General features: G+C 48.4%; 7 protein-coding genes across 7 annotated transcripts; 5 read left to right on the forward strand and 2 right to left on the reverse strand.

Moving 5' to 3' along the window:
• Positions 1 to 208: 208 nt before the first annotated feature.
• N7479_007561 (uncharacterized protein) lies at positions 209 to 1,841 on the forward strand (the record flags this gene model as incomplete). Its single annotated transcript, XM_057255255.1, has 2 exons — positions 209 to 407; positions 466 to 1,841. The coding sequence occupies 2 exons, from the start codon at positions 209 to 211 to the stop codon at positions 1,839 to 1,841; spliced, it is 1,575 nt and encodes a 524-aa protein (XP_057109117.1).
• Positions 1,842 to 3,378: 1,537 nt separating this feature from the next.
• N7479_007562 (bZIP transcription factor) lies at positions 3,379 to 4,738 on the forward strand (the record flags this gene model as incomplete). Its single annotated transcript, XM_057255256.1, has 4 exons — positions 3,379 to 3,549; positions 3,640 to 3,856; positions 3,927 to 4,406; positions 4,467 to 4,738. 4 exons carry the CDS (start codon positions 3,379 to 3,381, stop codon positions 4,736 to 4,738), a joined length of 1,140 nt encoding a protein of 379 aa, XP_057109118.1.
• A 1,315-nt stretch (positions 4,739 to 6,053) lies between these two features.
• Positions 6,054 to 6,950, forward strand: N7479_007563 (SDR family oxidoreductase; the record flags this gene model as incomplete). The annotated part of the gene is made up of 1 exon (XM_057255257.1): positions 6,054 to 6,950. The coding sequence occupies one exon, from the start codon at positions 6,054 to 6,056 to the stop codon at positions 6,948 to 6,950; it is 897 nt and encodes a 298-aa protein (XP_057109119.1).
• Positions 6,951 to 7,634: 684 nt separating this feature from the next.
• On the forward strand, positions 7,635 to 9,096 carry stm1 (uncharacterized protein; the record flags this gene model as incomplete). The annotated part of the gene is made up of 5 exons (XM_057255258.1): positions 7,635 to 7,658; positions 7,807 to 7,825; positions 7,964 to 8,131; positions 8,191 to 8,314; positions 8,463 to 9,096. The coding sequence occupies 5 exons, from the start codon at positions 7,635 to 7,637 to the stop codon at positions 9,094 to 9,096; spliced, it is 969 nt and encodes a 322-aa protein (XP_057109120.1).
• A 787-nt stretch (positions 9,097 to 9,883) lies between these two features.
• N7479_007565 (putative glutaminase) lies at positions 9,884 to 12,542 on the reverse strand (the record flags this gene model as incomplete). The annotated part of the gene is made up of 5 exons (XM_057255259.1): positions 9,884 to 10,510; positions 10,566 to 10,696; positions 10,758 to 11,766; positions 11,818 to 12,217; positions 12,274 to 12,542. 5 exons carry the CDS (start codon positions 12,540 to 12,542, stop codon positions 9,884 to 9,886), a joined length of 2,436 nt encoding a protein of 811 aa, XP_057109121.1.
• Positions 12,543 to 14,391: 1,849 nt separating this feature from the next.
• N7479_007566 (uncharacterized protein) lies at positions 14,392 to 15,525 on the forward strand (the record flags this gene model as incomplete). The annotated part of the gene is made up of 3 exons (XM_057255260.1): positions 14,392 to 14,700; positions 14,775 to 14,933; positions 14,989 to 15,525. The coding sequence occupies 3 exons, from the start codon at positions 14,392 to 14,394 to the stop codon at positions 15,523 to 15,525; spliced, it is 1,005 nt and encodes a 334-aa protein (XP_057109122.1).
• Positions 15,526 to 16,045: 520 nt separating this feature from the next.
• On the reverse strand, positions 16,046 to 17,677 carry dbp8 (ATP-dependent RNA helicase DBP8; the record flags this gene model as incomplete). The annotated part of the gene is made up of 2 exons (XM_057255261.1): positions 16,046 to 17,105; positions 17,175 to 17,677. 2 exons carry the CDS (start codon positions 17,675 to 17,677, stop codon positions 16,046 to 16,048), a joined length of 1,563 nt encoding a protein of 520 aa, XP_057109123.1.
• Between the last annotated feature and the right edge of the window lie 235 nt (positions 17,678 to 17,912).

The raw sequence follows: 17,912 nt of genomic DNA on the forward strand, positions 1-17,912 counted from the left end.
GGGTTGACTGTGGCTGTCAATCGTGGCTATAGGCCAACCTTGTGATGAAGCAACGCTGCAATGCAATGGAATTACCCCGGATTAAATCGTTCGCTAGAAAGTCAGATGGGATAAATAGTCGATGTCTGTGGCTTTTCCGGGGTAGAGGTTGCTGATCGGCCTCATCGACAATTGACTATCTTTTCTGGACAATTATTGAGCAGAAAATATGGACTATCCTCAGTCGCACGATGACAAGCTAGTAGTCTCCAAGATCTCACTGGAGAAGACCTCTAGTCATAAAGGGATTCCCAGTCGGGAAGGCTTGATTGAGGCTCTCAAAGCTCAGAAACCAGATCCATGGGCGCCCAATCTGAGGAAATTATATGGCTTTTGTCTGATTGCTTTTCTTTGCTCGACGATGAATGGTGAGTATTCTATCATCTAGATACTGTTTACTAGAATATCCAACTGATCCTTTCCTAGGTTATGACGGATCTATCTTCGGATCCCTTCCCGCTCTTGACTCTTTCCGTGACCAGTTTGGAGTCGAGAAGAACGGTGCAAAGATCGGATATATTTCAGCCATGTACACAGTTGGAGCGATTTGCTCCTTGCCATTCAGCGGACCTGCATGCGATATCCGCGGCCGCAGATGGGGCACGTTTCTCGGCTGTATTATTGTCGTCGCTTCTACATTTGTCTCCGCCCTCTCGCACCGCGTTCCGCAGTTCGTGGCCGGTCGATTCTTCCTTGGCTTCGGAGTCAACATTGTTCGGTCAACCAGCTCCGTCTGGTGTGCTGAGGTCTGTCCGCCTGCCTATCGTGGAATCATCATGGCATTCTACAACTGCACGTACGCGGTTGGCTCACTTGTCGCCGCGGGAGTCACAAGAGCATCGGCCGGATACGCCGGTAACAAAGCGTGGCAGGTTCCTCTGTGGTGTCAAATGATCTGTCCCGGGATTGTCTTGCTGGGTGTGCTTTTCTTCCCCGAGTCGCCTCGCTGGCTGTTCTCCCATAGCCAAGAAGATAAAGCCTTGGAGTTCTTGTCGTATTACCACGGCGAGGGAAACCCGGACCATCCGCTCGTCCAATTGCAATTACAGGAGTATAGAGAGTTTATCTCGCTTTCTGGCTCTGACAAGCGCTGGTGGGACTTTAGTGATTTCTACAAGAACAAAGCCGGACGATGGCGGTTCTGGAATGCATTGATTGTTGGAATCTGGGGTCAGTGCTCAGGCAATGCAGTCGTCACGTATTACCTCCCTGCAATGCTCATCACCACCGGCATCACCGACTCAGAGCAGGTATTGAATGTCAATCTGGGTTATACCGTTGTCTCAACCGTGGCCTCTTATATCGGTGCCAGCCAGATCGAACGAATGGGCCGTCGCCCGACGATTATCTGGACTGCGGTTGCCTGTTCGATCTGCTTCGCCTGTATCACAACGGGCTCGGGGATCTTCGCCAATACGCAAGCGCAGCCAGCAGCCACTGCAGGCATCGCATTTATCTTCATTTTTGGGTTCTGCTATAACTTTGGAATGACCCCATTGCAGGCATTGTATCCGGTTGAGGCTCTTTCCTATGAAACACGAGGCAAGGGTGTTGGGTTCACATTCTCGATTGCACATTTATTCACCTTGCTCAATCAGTTCTGCTTCCCTATCGCTTTACAAAAGATTGGCTGGTATACGTATATTGTTTTCATTATTTGGGATCTGTTTGAAGCTACGGTGAGTTATTTTGTGTCGGTTGAAACTAAAAATCACACCTTGGAGGAGCTTTCGGAGATCTTTGATAGTCCTAATCCGGTCAAAGCGTCCGTTCAAAGGCCAGTTTCTACGGGGTCTGGGTAAATTGACTGTTTATAATTTGTTGGGTGTATATATTTTGTTGAGTTAGGCGAGGTACTTTATCAAGAACAATTTCTAGAACAGCCAGGTTCATGAACTTTTATTCGGCTTGACTGACGTTTTTCTTGCTTGTCAGTCCATGCTAAATTGGTACAGTTTCTAACCTATTCAAGGGATAATTAAGGAGACGTTTCCAAGGTTCCCACCTGGGCAAGGAGGTGAGTAATCCAGATATCATGTGATCCTCACTAAGCCCGAACAGGACGTTCCGTTGGAAATTTTCCTCAGAGACGCTTGGCGCCAATATTCATTCAAGTCCCTAAAATAGGCAAAGCTCCATCTGGCTGAGGAAGCCCCTTAGATTTACTGTTACTATAATAATGCGGTACTACTCCGTACATATTTAATATAAGGGTTACAACTTGAAGTAATATTTTAGTATTTTGGTATATTATATGATATATATATATATATCTATATTTTTTTGTTTTAACTTGGAGAGCTGAAAATAAAAAGGTATGCTTATGTGGCGATTAAGTACCTTTTGTATGGAGTTTCAATACAAAAGATACATAATTTACACTCGGTGAGAATATATGCCAGTGGAGTAGGTGGGCAGATAGAATGGGCAGGTTAGTCGTGGCACGATCAAGGACACTCTACAGACTCCACAGCCCATGAGATCATATAATTCCTTGGCAAAGCCCCCGCATAAGAATCTCAACCAGGTTGTTCCATGCGAGGGAACAAAAAAAATCTGCAATGCATTCCTACCAAGTCCGGGGAAGGGGGCGTCATTCTATCGGGTCTCGGGAACCAATAGAGGGTGGCGCGTGATTCGCTTCCAGGTGCCCCAATGGGTCATGGCTATAGGGTCATGTGGCATTTTCAACGGAGGGCGCCGAAGATCTAACTTGTACTTTTTATATATGGTCTCCTAGGGCCGGTATCGGCTATACTCTTTGAACAGGGTTCTCCGCGGACAACTATTTCAGCTCTGCAGTTTACATATGTTGTATGTTATGTACATATATGTAAGTACTTAGAAGGTTGTTTCTCCTAACATTACCTTGAAACAGATAAAATCCACATAGTGGGGGGTCTAATAGAATAAGGCCATTCAAACTAAACGTGGGACTCTGTGAGAAAAAGCCCCAAAAGGGAGCTAAAAGAGAACGGAAAAAAAAAAAAAAAAAAAAAAAAGTCAAAGAGTTCTCAGGTACGCGAGCCCCTCCTGACTTTTTTTTTTTTTTTTAGTCAATTGCTTTACAAGTTTTTTTTTCTTTTATCTGACTCTTTCTTTCTCATAATTTCCGTTTTCTTTTATGTCACAACTTTGAGAGATCTCCAAACCTCGCACGTCCCTTTATCTTTAGCCGCGCGTGTGTTCTCTATTTTACCCTTTTTATCCTGATCTTTTTTTATATTTTTTTTTTTCCTTTTTTTTTTCTGCCGGCCAACAGGTCCGGCAACGCGGGGAAAACTGGCTGTGTCTGTTCCGTGTGCGGAGGGCCGCCTACAGGCTTGAATAGATTATATAATGGTCTCTATGGTGGACCATAATGATATGGCCATGGACTCAATCGTGCCTAAACATGAACCTGGACCTGATGGTTCCATCAGTTCAACTGTGTCGACACCCGATCCAGAAGCTGAACCCTTGACTCAAGACGCCGCGCAGACACAAAAGAGGAAGGGAGGCAGAAAACCTGTACGTAAACATCATTTCAAATCTGGGGCCCCGCATTCCTGTCACGTCTTCGATATCGTTATCTTGATTCTATACTAACCAGCTTGAAAGATATACGCCACCTCTGAAGAGAGAAAGCAACGCAACAGGCAGGCCCAGGCGGCCTTCCGAGAACGAAGGACGGAGTATATCCGCCAGCTAGAGACCACCATCAAACGCAATGAAGAATCCCTGCAGAGTTTGCAGCAGAGTCACCGCAGTGCCGCTGACGAATGTCTAATGCTCCGATATAAAAACTCCCTGTTGGAGCGGATCCTCCTTGAAAAAGGTAAAAAAAAAAAAGCCCCTCCAGCCCAAATCTCAATCTCAACATCTCAGCTAACCCCTCCCCCCACTAGGTATCGATGTACAGGCTGAACTACGCCTGAAAACTGGGGCGCCGGGCGCTCCTCCCAAGGCAAACCCTATGCCCCCAAAGGCAGCCCCCAGCGGGGCAGGGGTCCGCCCAAACCAACGACACCCCACCGGCATCGCCTCGAAGCCCGAGGCATTCGGCATGTCACAGCGGGAAGGCGTATACGGCATCCCATCGCCACAGTTTCAAGCAACCCCTACCTCCCACGTCTCCTCGCCCTCGCACGCGAAGTCCCCCGGCTTCGGTTTCCAGGGCGCCATGTCACCCGTCGAGGGACGGCCCCAACTCCTCCCGCAACCTCGGACTTTCAGTCAGACTTCGCCGCCGGCAATCAGCATGCCACAGACCGATCCATCAGACTCCAAGCCCCAATCCCGTGGTGCGGGAATGGGACCTCGCGGTGCGCGGGTCGCAGCGGCTGCTTACTATCCTTCTCCATTCCAGAAACATTACGATCAACTTGGTAAGCCTGTCTTTTTTTTAAACTTTATTTAGTTCTTCCCCCAGCTGACCTCCCAAGCAGAACAAGAGTACGATGCCCAGGCCGATATGGTTGACGAAGATCACGATGGCTCATCTTATGTCCCTGGATTCACCCCGCAGTCCGTCGCCTCGGGCTCCCACAATATGTCCGGTTTCAACCAACAACCGGGCGATGGCACGCCCACCGATTTCGGAAATACAAACCAGCTCCTCGGTCAGTATGAACCGATGCTGGATACAGATCCGTTCGGGTTAAGTGCTAGCATGCACTTCCCTACCCCGTTCAACTACGAGCACAACTCGAGGCAATGAACGGGATTCTAAAATGTGTCTACTGCATCTTTTCTTCTTCTTCTTCTTCTTTCTTTCTTATTCTTATTCTATTGTTTTATATTCATATATCTGTCCATCTTATGTGGCAAATGATCATTTCTTCCTAAAAGTTTGATATGAGCATTTCCTGGCGTTGCGAGGTTTTGATACCAATGTTCTCTTCTGCTTTTCTTCAAAGTATATTTATATTACATCTTGTATATGAACCGAATCTTCCTATTACATCTATTAGCAAATTTAACCTGCGTCTGCATACATTTCACCTACTGAGCTCTATCCTAGAATTAGTGATATTTGTATACTTATATTCCCAACAACGGGCAGGATTTGAAGAATATTATCTGGGTGAGATGTGGTATTTATTGCGTTCTAGATTGATTTTTTTTTAGCCCTCTGAGAAGTCGATTTATTGTAGATCAAGATTCAGATTGAGATTTGGATCAGAGTTATCAGTGCTGTGTTTGCTATTGCATATGAAACCATGATTGTAGTACACTTGGTGTCTCCGTTGATGCCATGAACATTTCCAGCATTGCTGCTGCGGTTTATAGTCACGGTCTTTGGGATTAATAGGAGTGAAGTTTGATGTTGAGGTTTGGGTGTACTAGTGTGCAGGTTCGAAACCAATATAGTCGAGCATGACTCTCTGGATTGAGTATAATTGTAAGCAATTGTAAGCAACGCTGTAATCATGCCGACGGTCCAACACTGTAAAGATGCTGGGCATTCGGCATGATTACTATACAATATACGTATTTCTGGCAATGGGGCCAAATCTCATCGCACTTGGTTGGTTGTCCTTACATTTGCGGGGGTGGCTGTTTGGGGGCGATTGATCTAGCTTCATTCTCCTCCTTGTATCAGATGCTACGTATGTAGGTTGCAAAACATAGGTGCGAGAAATGGGATAACTAACTGTCAGTTAATGTTTAACTCTGTGGGCGAAATCCCGATGTGATCTTATGAGCTGAGAGCCGCAATCGAGATATCCCATCGCATTTCACCTCTAAATTTATTACACGCTGCTGCTTGTAGACAAGCCAAGGGAATGTCGATAAGATTAATATGGAGTTAAGAAATAGCTAATATGGAGTTAGGCAAAAGTCATGTCCGGGATTGGACAGGGTTGTTTAGTTCCTCGATGGCTCGATCTATAAAGGATCGCGACCTCACGTTCTGTATAACATTCACCGCACATCTTCAATTACATACTTCAAGAGATTTCGCGACTCCGCGGGCTTTACCTTCTACACTCCACATTTCATCAACCCTCCTCAACAGAACCATTCTCACCATGCACGTCTTCGTTACTGGCGCCACCGGCTTCATCGGCAGGGCAGTTGTAGACGAGCTCATAGCTGCCGGCCACACAGTCACAGGCCTAGCCCGCTCCGACGCAGCCGCCGCTGCCCTGACAGCGAAGGGCGTCAAAGTACTCCGCGGTTCCTTCCGAGACCTGGAGATCATCAAGCAAGGAGCACGCGAGGCCGACGGCGTGATCAACCTTGCATTCGACCACGACTTCAGCAAGTATGTGCAGAGCTGCGCCGAGGAGAAAGAAACCATTGAAGCTTTAGGCTCAGCCTTGGTTGGAACCAAAAAGCCTTTGGTCATTACTGCCGGCACTTTGGGGCTCTCTAGGAGTAAGCTCAGCACCGAGGACGAACCCGTTGATTACGACCAAGCAATGAGCACCCGCGCTCGGAATGAAAAGGTCGCTACCAGCCTTGCTGAGCAAAACGTGCGTGCTTGTGTCATCCGTGCGCCGCCTACTGTACACAGCGAGGAGGATCATGGGTTCGTCTATATGCTTGCTGCTCTGGCGCATTCGCAGGGTAATGCTTTCTACGTCGACGAGGGGCTGAATCGCTGGCCTGCTATTCATCGTCATGACGCTGCCCGGCTCTACCGACTTGTTCTGGAGAATGGTATTGCCGGAAGCATTTACCATGCTGTGGGCGAGGAGGGTGTCCCGATGAAAGATATTGCTGAAGCTATTGGTGAAAACCTAGGTATCCCTGCAGTCTCCAAGACTATAGAAGAAGCGGGGAAGCTTGACAGCTTTATGTCTGTGGTTATGAGCATTGATAACCCGACTTCAAGCAAGAAGACCCAGGAACTCTTTGGCTGGGAGCCAGTTGGTTGCACGATTTTGGATGATATCAAGGCTGGTGTTTATGCCCAGAAGTGAGGGGCATGGTTCATAGTTTTGTATATAATTTCGGAGCATATTTCGGGACCGGAATGCATATCCAAGGGAGAGAGAATGGCCAATGCAATTTGCTAGCTAGATGCAGCAATCCCCACCTGCACAGCTATCTAAATCTAAACATACCCATCATATTTGTGCCATGGATAGCTCCATGATTACATAGCTCAACTGCAAGGCCACAATAAAAGTACACAGATCTAGTCCACAGTCAGATCGGCATACTCCACCGGGATTATGTCAATTCTATATAAGCTAATCGATGGACCACCATATAGAGATATGCAATAAGACCATACACTCACAAGGGTGGATATGAAATATAATGCGTCTAGCGAATAAACCCTGCAAGTATGAAGAAAAGTATACTCCCCAGAACAGTCCTTGACGTAATGATTACCTAAGGTACCCTAAGCCCTAGACTGCGGGCAACCAATCATCAACGGCGGGCATATTCGCTTAGGAGCAGAAGCCGCCTTTCCTGATTAGTCACCTTACACCCTGCAACCACAAACCGTGGACCTCTCTTCACCCTGATCATTCATCATCATCAAATTGACAGGCCGGATTCCCTTGGGTTCTGCCTTGTGCCCCGTTAACTCCTCTAGACCGATTGTCTAAAGTTGAGCGCCTCCCCCGGAAGGTCTCCGAAACACAACAGGCGTCATGGCGGAGTCCGTCCGGTCGAAGGTACGCTGAAATTGGAGCTCTCCCGCGCGCTGCTAGCGACGCAATGCCGAATAGAATCGCGATTTGGAAGCGATTCGAGGAATTCGAGGAATTCTTTTTATTTTTTTAAATGTTCAATAACTAATTCGAATTGTTTTGTCTTTTATAGAACCTCTACGAGCTTCTGGGTAAATTTCCCCTCCCTTGAATCCAATTTCTCGGCTATCTTTTCCGACGACAATGAAGCTGTATTCTATTCAGAAGAATACAGCTCCATTCGAATCCATTCTTCGGTCGAATTGATCGCTAACGTTACCTATCATCAGGTAACGACCCAGAGCTCGACCCCAGCAGACCCGCTCCTCCTCCCACGAAGGCTGTCGACCGTCCCGCCGACCGCTCCGGAAAGCGTGATACCCCCAAGGAGCCCTCTGCTCGTCACACCGAGGCCAACGCTCGCCGCGGTAACCGTTCCACCGCTGGCAACGAGGCCGGTATGTGTTCATGAAGACTCGGTTTTGACGGAATCATCGGAGACTAATGAATTGGGTAGCTTTCCGTGACCGCAACGCTGGCCGTACCCACAACCGTGAGAAGCCCACCGATGAGGCTGCTCCCCCTGCCCGCCGTGGTGGCCGTGGCAACCGCGGTGACCGCCAGTCCCGCACTGGTCAGACGTAAGCGATTCCCTCGAAATGAACGAATAAAACCCCCCGCGAGAAGAATCATGTGAAAACCATGAGAGATTTCGTTTGAGGGGGGGGGGGGAAATATACAAAATTCGAAATGACACGAAACTAACCTGGTTTTTTTTCGATATTACAGCGACACCCGCAAGCAGGTCCAGCAGGGCTGGGGTGCCGAGAGCGGCGAGAAGACCCTAGACGATGAGCGCCAGGGCGAGAAGATCGCCAAGAAGGAGGAGAACGAGCCCCAGACTCCCGTCGAGCCCGAGGAGCAGGAGGAGCCCGATAACTCCAAGTCCTTCGCCGACTACCTTGCCGAGAAGGCCCAGCGCGAGACCCTCGCCGCCAAGCCCGAGCGCACCGCCAACGAGGGCGCCAAGCTCGACAAGAAGTGGGCTGCCGCCAAGGAGCTCGCCAAGCAGGAGGAAGCCGCCTACATCCAGCCTTCCCACGAGAAGACCAAGCGCGAGAAGCAGCGCAAGGAGAAGAACTTCCTTGACGTTGACCTCCGCTACGTCGAGCCTCCCCGCAGCGGCCCCGCCCCCCGCGGCCGTGGTGACCGTGCCCCCCGCGGTGACCGCCCCGCCCGTGGTGGTGAGCGCAGCGAGCGTGGCCGTGGTGCCCCCCGTGGCGACCGCGCCCCCCGTGGTGACCGCCCTGCCCGTGGTGGTGCTGCCCCCGCTGCCCGCGGTGGTGCTCCCCGCGCCAACGCCCGTGGCCCTGCCGGCCCTACCGTCGACGAGAAGAACTTCCCCAGCCTCGGCGGCAACTAAATTGCCTGACCTTGTCGGGAACTCGTGCTCCCAGATGCGGATATCCTTTATATTCCCGGCTCTTCCATCCCTTTTCTCCATCTACTAGGTGTGCAAGTTCACCCGGAGGTGGTATTTAGTGTGTCGCTTCATCTGTGATGGTTTTTATTTTCTCTTTAAAAATGGAGATTGGGGTTGAGGGGGGCCTGGGATGTGGGGGATTATCTCGTGCTCTGCTGGATGCAAAAACTGCCCAGTTTTAAGTTTTTTTCTTTTTATCTTGGGAAAAGACAAATTTCCGGGTTGGTCTTATATGTGTTGTGTGTGTGTTTACATTTGCCTTCGGTGAGCAAACGCGAATTGGATGACTGAATTCAATGGGCCCATGTAATTTGAAATCGATCCAGAAGAAGTCAACAAAAAAATAGGAACGCAAAGAAATCTTCAATTGAATTACGGGACATGTCTGCTTCTTCTATCCTTTAGATAATGAGTAACTGATAGATCTATTTACTACCTAGGTAGTAGGGTTGTGCTTCCACAGGCAGATGTACTTTGTTGATTTATACGACGGGCTTGAACAGCAATAGACCAAAATGGGGTTCGTATATAACCTCGGATTTGCCCAAGGTGCTATGGATGAGTATGGACTTAACCTTACCTAGGTATGTACTACTAATGATAACATAGCCAAAGTTACACAATTCTGGCCCGGGGTATGAATGCAAAGAAAATGAGAGACGACAACAGATCCACTGTTCCAAAGCCTCTCCATCTATGACCCCTCGCTGTGACAAAGTCTAAGCTTCTACAGCTCTCCCTCACCATATCGGTTCCACCCCGGCATTGTGAATTCTTTCGCTGCAGACTCCGCACTCTGGGTCCAAGCCGCCAAGGTCTCCTGGTCGACATCCTCGAGGAAAGACAGGCCAGACATGGCCTTTCCACCACAGGCACGCTCCAACGCAAGGAAAGCAAAATGGCCACCAATGACAGGCCGGGCGAAGAAGTTCGGGCCAGGGAAGCCCCCGTCACCCTCCGTGTTGTGCAGGTCCGTGAATGGACGATCAGTGTTGGTCTCATTGACCCAGCGGGCGACAGACTCGAGGACCTCTGTACGCACGGCCTTGGAGGCGACAGCCATTGAGAAGAACTCCCAGTCGGTCTTGGTATACAGGTGGCGGCTGTCGAGGGGCAGGCCGTACTTCTGACGTACATAGTGATACCAGACAGACTGCTTCTGGTAGATGTGGCGTGGAACAAAGCCAGGCGAATCAGAATCGGTGTCCTCTAAGTGGAAGCAGAGCTGGGCGTCGGCATAGAGGTTGTAGAGCGTTGTCCAAGAGCCATACCAGTCGTAGGCAAGCTTAGCATGGGAACCATCTCGAGACATGCCAAACTCCTCCCATTTGGTAATGTAGTTTCTAGCAACTTTCTGTGGGTGTAGTTAGTCAATCTGTCAGGAAACACAGATAAAAGATGGCTCATACCTTGAAATAAGCAGCGTCGGCATCGTGGCCAGCTACCTCGGCGATCTTGCTCATGGCGTTGATACCCACAATTCCCTTGAGAGCCAGATTGGTCTGAAGAGCCAGCCAGCCAGCAAAGTCATCAGTAGAAACTGTCCTCAAAATTAGCTTAGATAAATACGCCATCGCAAACGACAGAGAAATTGTTCTTACGTTGGTTGGCAGGCTCAAGAGAGAATTCCACCAGATATCCCGTCCACTGTTTCCAAAGACTATAGCTTCGCTTCACCCATTTCTCAGCCTGGTGCTGGCCCATACTACCGCCACCCCATTTGTTATCTTGGTGAGCAATTCCGGAGAGTACCTGTAGATTATCAAGAGGGAACAGTCCAGAAGTTTCACTTTCAGAGCTTGACGAGGGCAATCCCTGTGTCGACCAGATGGACGAGGCCGCGGTCGAGTCTTCATAGCGAAGAGAGTTCACGATAGCCAACCCCATGATGAGGATGTTACCACACTCTTCAACCGGCATATACTCATCCCTCCCATCGGGGTGTCCAGTGGCATTGGGGAAGTGGGTACCCAAATCGTGCATCGCATACTTATTGGGGTATTGCCCGCTCAGCATGTGCTCGATCAGCGGCTCCAAAAGGTACGCCAACCACCGGGGATTCGTGTACATGAAGAAGGGGAACGCGGGGAAAATGACATCGATAGTTTGGAAGTTGCCATTTGAAGAGATCTCCTTTAGGAACAGGATCGGGTCCTCCGGGGTTCCTGAAAATGTAGTGGCGCCCATGACCTGCCGGGCAGTAAGGGCAACGATCTCAACATAGTCATCAGCTCCTGACAAGTACGCGTCATCTGCCAATTGCTGCGAGTAATTAGATGCTAGAGAACTAGCTGCAGCGTAGTCCCTATAGTGGAAATTCAGGAGCTCCTCAGTTGTTGAGTACCAAGATTCCCATAAGGGTCGCATCATGGTGAGCCCGCGGGATGATGCATACTGGACAACGGGAATTTGGATAAAAGCAAGAGTGAATGTTACGTTGTCGGCGTAAGTCTTGGATGAATGACCGAGGTGGAAAGACTTGGAGAACGCAAAAACCGGCGCTTGGTCCCTAATAGCGCGGAATTTATCATCGTTGGTGTTTTGCAAAGCCCCAGAGCTAGCGAACACCCGGCGTACATGAGTCGCATCTCCAGATTGGAATTTAGTGTCCTGGATTGTGATTAGCTATAGACCAGTTCCTTTTGACGAGATGGGACTTACAGATGGTCCAGTGAAGTGAAGAGTGCCCCATTCCGCACGGTCGCGGATCTCTGTGAGATGAAGCTCGTTCTCCCTCTGCACCTGCCATCGATTAAGGGTAAGATCCTCTTTCTCGGTCTTCAAGCTATCCCATTCCCACTTGATCTTGCTACCAGTATCTCCGCTAACCCAGCGGCCGTCAACATCCATATAGATGCTGACGTCGACATCACCTTGGACATCTATTGTGACATAAGAGGCTGGGATTGACTGACGCAGAGTTGAAGTTGGCGTAATGGGCGAAAGGAATGAGATTGTAATGTCGAGAGGGTTTGCAGAACCAGTGTCAACATGGTAGGTCAGATTAGTCGTTGAAGCATCGTAGTTCAGGCCGAGGTATTTAGGGAATTTGATCTTGTAGCTGTAATTTATCAGTGACTAAGTCCCTCAAAAAAGAATGTTTTCCCATATACATACCCTGCATTGTCATCCAAAGACTCATGTGGCTTGCCAAGAAGAGGGTAAACAGCATTCTGACTTGGTAGGTGAGCCATCAAAGAAAGTCCCACCTCCTCTCCAGTGTAGAACATGGGCCATTTTGACCAAGGTGTATCTCGAGCATTTGCGAGCCAGGTGCTCAGATATGGGTTTCGTACAACCAAGGGGATTACGGGTGGAGTGAGCGAAGATGCGGTGCTAACCGTTGCCTGAAAGACAGCGGCCAGGACCACAAGGGACAGCTGCATGGTCACTCTTGAAGGGTGACACAGCGTTTTGCCCACAATAAAATCTGGAATAGAAATATAATAGTATATTCAGATCGTGTAATGAATGTATCCGAAAGTTGTATGTTGGAGAAGAAGTGAAAAAGATCAAGGGAGAGAAGAATGTTCGGAATAGGGAATGCGGGGGAAGGATCAACGTTGGAAGTCACTTCTTGGCTTCTGACGTTAATAATAAGATGATTTTCGAGTTGCCCTGATCATTTCACTTTTTTTTTCCCATTCTATTTCTCCTTTTACGGTGCTTTGCAGTAAAATGAAGCTCAAATTCCCTTTCCCATCCCCCGATGATGTCATGCGGAGAGAGCACTATCTAATCAGGGAACATGCATACCCCTGTGGACATATGTACATATGTACGTATTATGCCTATTAAGGATGTACTATTGTAGATATTATGCATCGCTGTGAACTCGATCCGGTATACTTCTATTGAATATGTAAGAGAACATGGCCAGAGACCAGTCAAAAGCAGTGATAGTGGGTCGAACGAAAAGTGCTGTTTTCAGTGATCTATACTGGAATAAAGGCCTGAGAAACCAGGTCAACATCCACCCCATTATAACAATTCTATCAGCATATTAATTAAACGTAGGGGAGATAACTTAGCGGTGAAAGCGAACTTAAGTCATTGCCATGTTTCGGGAATCTATTTCCAACCTCGGTTTTGCCGAATTCTACCTGTTTGATATAATATCGAGTCAGTCGTAGGTAGACTTTATTATATAGATCATGAGGGGCTGTTCCTACTGGGTAGAGTAGAATCACCAGCTGGCTAATATACTATGTATATTTACCAAACAAGCAGATGCACTGCAATAGGGCAACGTCTAGTGTATTGTTGAAATGCGACAACATACAGACCACAAAATCAATACCGAGGACACTAGCTAAATAAAAGTGTGTAGGATACATATATATAATGGGGGAAAAGGAAGCTAGCCATGCACCTGGATACATGGATTGCATACTGTTATTGATCACAAAGGCATTGTTCCTTATGATATACCTCAGGTCTACTATATATCCTCGCATTGACTACCTACTGCATACTTACATATGTATCCATTTGATCTCTAGGCGTTAACACTCATGTAAAGAAAGGTATTGTAAATAACATTTTTGGTTTTCTCCTGGAATTTGATTATAGACCGCGCTCGTGGGGTCTCCAACCCTCTTGTGGATCCAGGACACGAAAAGCACTAGACGCGCCCCAGGTCGGGGTTGAGCGCTCAGTGTCTGTGACAGTATTGCGATTGTTTATATAAGAGTCTCAGAAAAGCAAATTGAAATATTAGGGTATATAAAAGAGACTCTAAAAAAGTTCGAATCTTCAATATCAAAAAGTCTGACATGAGAAGATCGAGAAGAAGAGTCTATTGTATACGCGTCTATAAAATAACGAATATAGCAGTGATGCATTATAGCCCATTCTAAACTAGACCATTTAGTAGTATTATACAGTATCAAAACAATTGCAATGTTCAAAATCCAAACGCGTGCTCAACACGCCTGTGTGGATCCCAGTCCGTGCTCTATACAAGGCTAGTAAGGTATCGGGAGACTAAACGCGATCGACGCGACCGTTTCTCTTTTTCCAGTTCGACTTTCTACTTACTTTCTACTTTCTACCTTCAACCTTCTACTCCTTAACTTTCTACTTCCAATTGTGATTGCAATTCTCTTACATATCGCATTGGTTCGCGTTAACATCACGAGACTCCCCCGCAGCACTTCCAACTACTATCCACGAGCTTCTATTCCCCTCAATTCTCCCCAGGTTGGAACCCACTACATATTCTAAAGCTCCATAATGAATTCGACTTTGCAATTCAGTCCCATCAAGGACGGGCGACGAATTCTCGGCGAGAAAGACTCAAACGCGTGTCTGTCCCCCGCCACACACGTCAAACCATCATTCCAAGCCATTGGGACCCCGGTCAAGCGGATGTCAATGGCTACATCACCCAAGAAGCTTCTTCCGTCTCCCATATTTGCAGGCCAAAAACGGACACGGGATCAAGCGGATGAAATGGAAGAAAACCTCGGACACGTGCAGGCGCAGGAATGCTCTCCGCGGCTCGGCGTCCAATCCACTGTCAATAAAGATATGCAAAGCGAGGTAAGCTCATGCGAGACAGACAAAGAAGTTATGATAATCAATCCAAAGCTAACCACATAACGCATGAATAATAGCTTACCCAAACCCCCACACCACAAAGCTCACAACCCGAACGCGACCAAATACAAGATCTAATGGACACCAACCAATCTTTCAATGTGCCAAACACACCCGAGCAAGAAATGTGTAGCCCTGTCTCAGACTCTGACGCACGCAAAATATTCATCCAACAAGTAAGCAGACCATGATATCAGTATCAAACACTTGCAGTTTCTAACTATTGAACAGAAAGCAAGCCTTCTCCGATCAAGACTACAGAGCGCGATGCGAAATGTAACAGACCACCAATTCGACCGCCGGGTCTCCGAGCTAGAAGAACACAGTCGCAAATGCCCACGGCTCTCACTTTCTGTCCTATCCACCCCACCCCTCTCATCCCGCAAGCACTTCACATCCTTCCCATCCTCTCAAATGAAGACACCACGCATCGGCTGCTCTGGCTTTATCTCTACCCCCTCTCACAGCACACCCGATCTGCCAGGCCGACCTTCCCCATTGTCTTCCAGCGTTGTACAACAACGCACAAAGTCATACACGCAACGAACACCGCCTCGTGAGCTCGGTTCCCCAATGCAGCTGAGTAGTCCTCCAGCTACGGTCATTCGCCGTGAAGCCGATAGGGAAACAAGCATGGGCCCAAGAGCCGAGCTTAGTATGGATGGTGTGGATTCCATGTCACCATCACAGCGAGGTGACGCGGTCGATGGACTATTGAAACTCATGAGCACGACAGGAAATCAAAGTTCCGACTCTTGGACTGGATGATTCAGCTGCATTGTCTCTTTTTTTCCTTTTTGTGTTGATACTCATTTCAGACCATTGCTTACCGTGTGGAGCATTGTAATGGATAGTCATTTTCCAAAGCAATATTGTGCATGATATGCAGGACCGAATGACAAGCATGTCGGGATTGGTTGATATACTTGAAGTGTTGGTCCTAACAGGACGGCGGCGGGTTATCCCATTTTGGAAGCATGCAGCATTATTAGAATAATTCGTTTCTACATTGCGATCAATGATACCATTTGTGCATTTGAACAGTTATTACTTCTCGTCCTAACATCAGTATATAAATTTGAAACCAATAACGTTGCCGTCTTCCTAGGCGAGTACATAAAACTGCCACGCGGTGTTTCACCCAAGCATATCTGCAAGGGCAATGCCATGGGCTACATTACTTGTACATCAAGATAATGCCAAAAATCCAAGTTTCAAGTTTAGAGAAAAGATCGCTAAATTTATCAATTGATACAAAGCACACAATATCTATCTAATAAGACGTCCCTCAGCGAACCTTCTTCAACTTATTACGCTTCCGTCCAAGGATATCACGACCCTCATCAATCTCACCCGCAGCCTCACGTTTCGCAGAGCCAACTTCCTTAAGCAAACCGGTTCTAACAACACGACTCTCAATATTGACCCCTTCCTGCTCGAACTCCTCCATCTGCCTGCCAACCCGCTCCTCAATAGCAAGAACGAGCTCAACATCACGCTGTCCAACAAGCGTGGTAGCCTCACCACTCCGGCCCGCACGTGCAGTACGACCAACACGATGGACATAGTCATCCGGGTTTCGGGGCACATCGAAATTGATAACCAGCTCTACGGACGGAATATCGAGACCACGCGATGCAACGTCCGTAGCAACCAAGATACGGGCAGCAGTGGCACGGAAACGAGCCAAATTAGCCATGCGCTCGGATTGCGGGAGGATACTGTGGAGGGAGGTGATGCGGTGGCCGAGACGACGGAGTGTGCGTTCTAGTAGATCGCATGTTTTGGTATGGTTGCAGAAGACAATGACTGGCTTAGTGACGTTTACTTCTGTGGAGAGCAACGCGTGCAGGAAGGCCTCGCGGTGCGTCATGGGAACCTTCAGGTATGTCTGCTTGAGAGTTGGCGGGATCTTGCCTTGGTTCTCAGTGCCGATCTCGGTCATAAAGATCGGTGGCTTGTTGCCTGCTGCTGGCATGGACTTCAATGCCCGCACTTCGGCTGTCATTGTTGCTGTGAATAGCAATGTTTGACGCTCGGCGGATGGTGGAAGTGCTCCGAGACATGTTTCCACGTCTGGCAGCATGCTTCCTGGCCCACTGGCTAGCAGGCGATCGGCTTCATCGAGAACAACCATCTTGACACGGCGGAGACCGGCTACAGTGTCCTCTCCGGACGTCTTGATGTGATCGGCTAGTCGGCCGGGTGTTGCAATGACCACGTGCGGCCGGTTCGCAAGTTCAATGGCCTGTTTACGCATATCCATGCCTCCAACGACGAGGATAGGCTTCATATTTTGCGGCGCGGAAACGGCCCTGAATTGTTCGTAGATCTGGAGTGCAAGTTCGCTAGATAGGTACAAAAACGTTAGTTACCAAAGACAACGATGCAACTTCTCATATCCACTATGAACATACCGAGTTGGGGTCAAAACCAAAGCGTAGATCCCGAATGGATTCCGTGCCCACTGCTGCATAATCGGAACCGCAAAGGCCATAGTCTTTCCGGAACCAGTGCGACTTCCACCAATACAGTCCTTTCCTTTCAGAATCTCAGGAATACAAGCCTTTTGAATAGCAGTTGGCCGTTTGATCGCCATCGTCGTCAACGAAGAGACAAGCCAAGGCGCAACGTTCAATTCCGAAAAGGTGGACAGTCCACTCTGTTTACCAAGCGCAATTGCATCGCTAATAAGGACCGGTTCCTCTTCCTTTGGTTCAGGCTCCTCCTCTACCTCACCCTTCTTCTTGATACGAGAGAGGGTGGGGAGCGGTGCAGGTGCGACATACGAGTCGGTGGAGGACTCTGAGAGACGGCGGCGCTTGGGTGCTCGGTCATCGACATCGGGTTGTTCCACATCAGAATTATCGGACACATCGGAGTCCTCGAACTCCGGATTCTCTGTGTTCGGGGGCGCCATCTTGTTTGCGACTGTCTATCAAGACGAAATAATTTTGTGGCAGAAAAAGTTATCTCTAGCAAGCGGTGGAGGACTTTAAGCCTGATTTATAAGGCATCACAGGTCTATCAAACGACTTTGGAGATAATTGCATGCATATATCAAACTTAGTCAAAGACGTAGGATTATAACTAGTTATATGCGGAAATTGGTCCTGGGTCTGTAGATCAAGCAGTTATTCACGAAACGTCGATTG

The sequence above is a fragment of the Penicillium vulpinum genome, assembly GCF_028829585.1.
Source record: "Penicillium vulpinum strain IBT 29486 chromosome Unknown utg000003l_segment0_segment0, whole genome shotgun sequence".
Taxonomy (NCBI): Eukaryota; Fungi; Ascomycota; class Eurotiomycetes; order Eurotiales; family Aspergillaceae; genus Penicillium; species Penicillium vulpinum.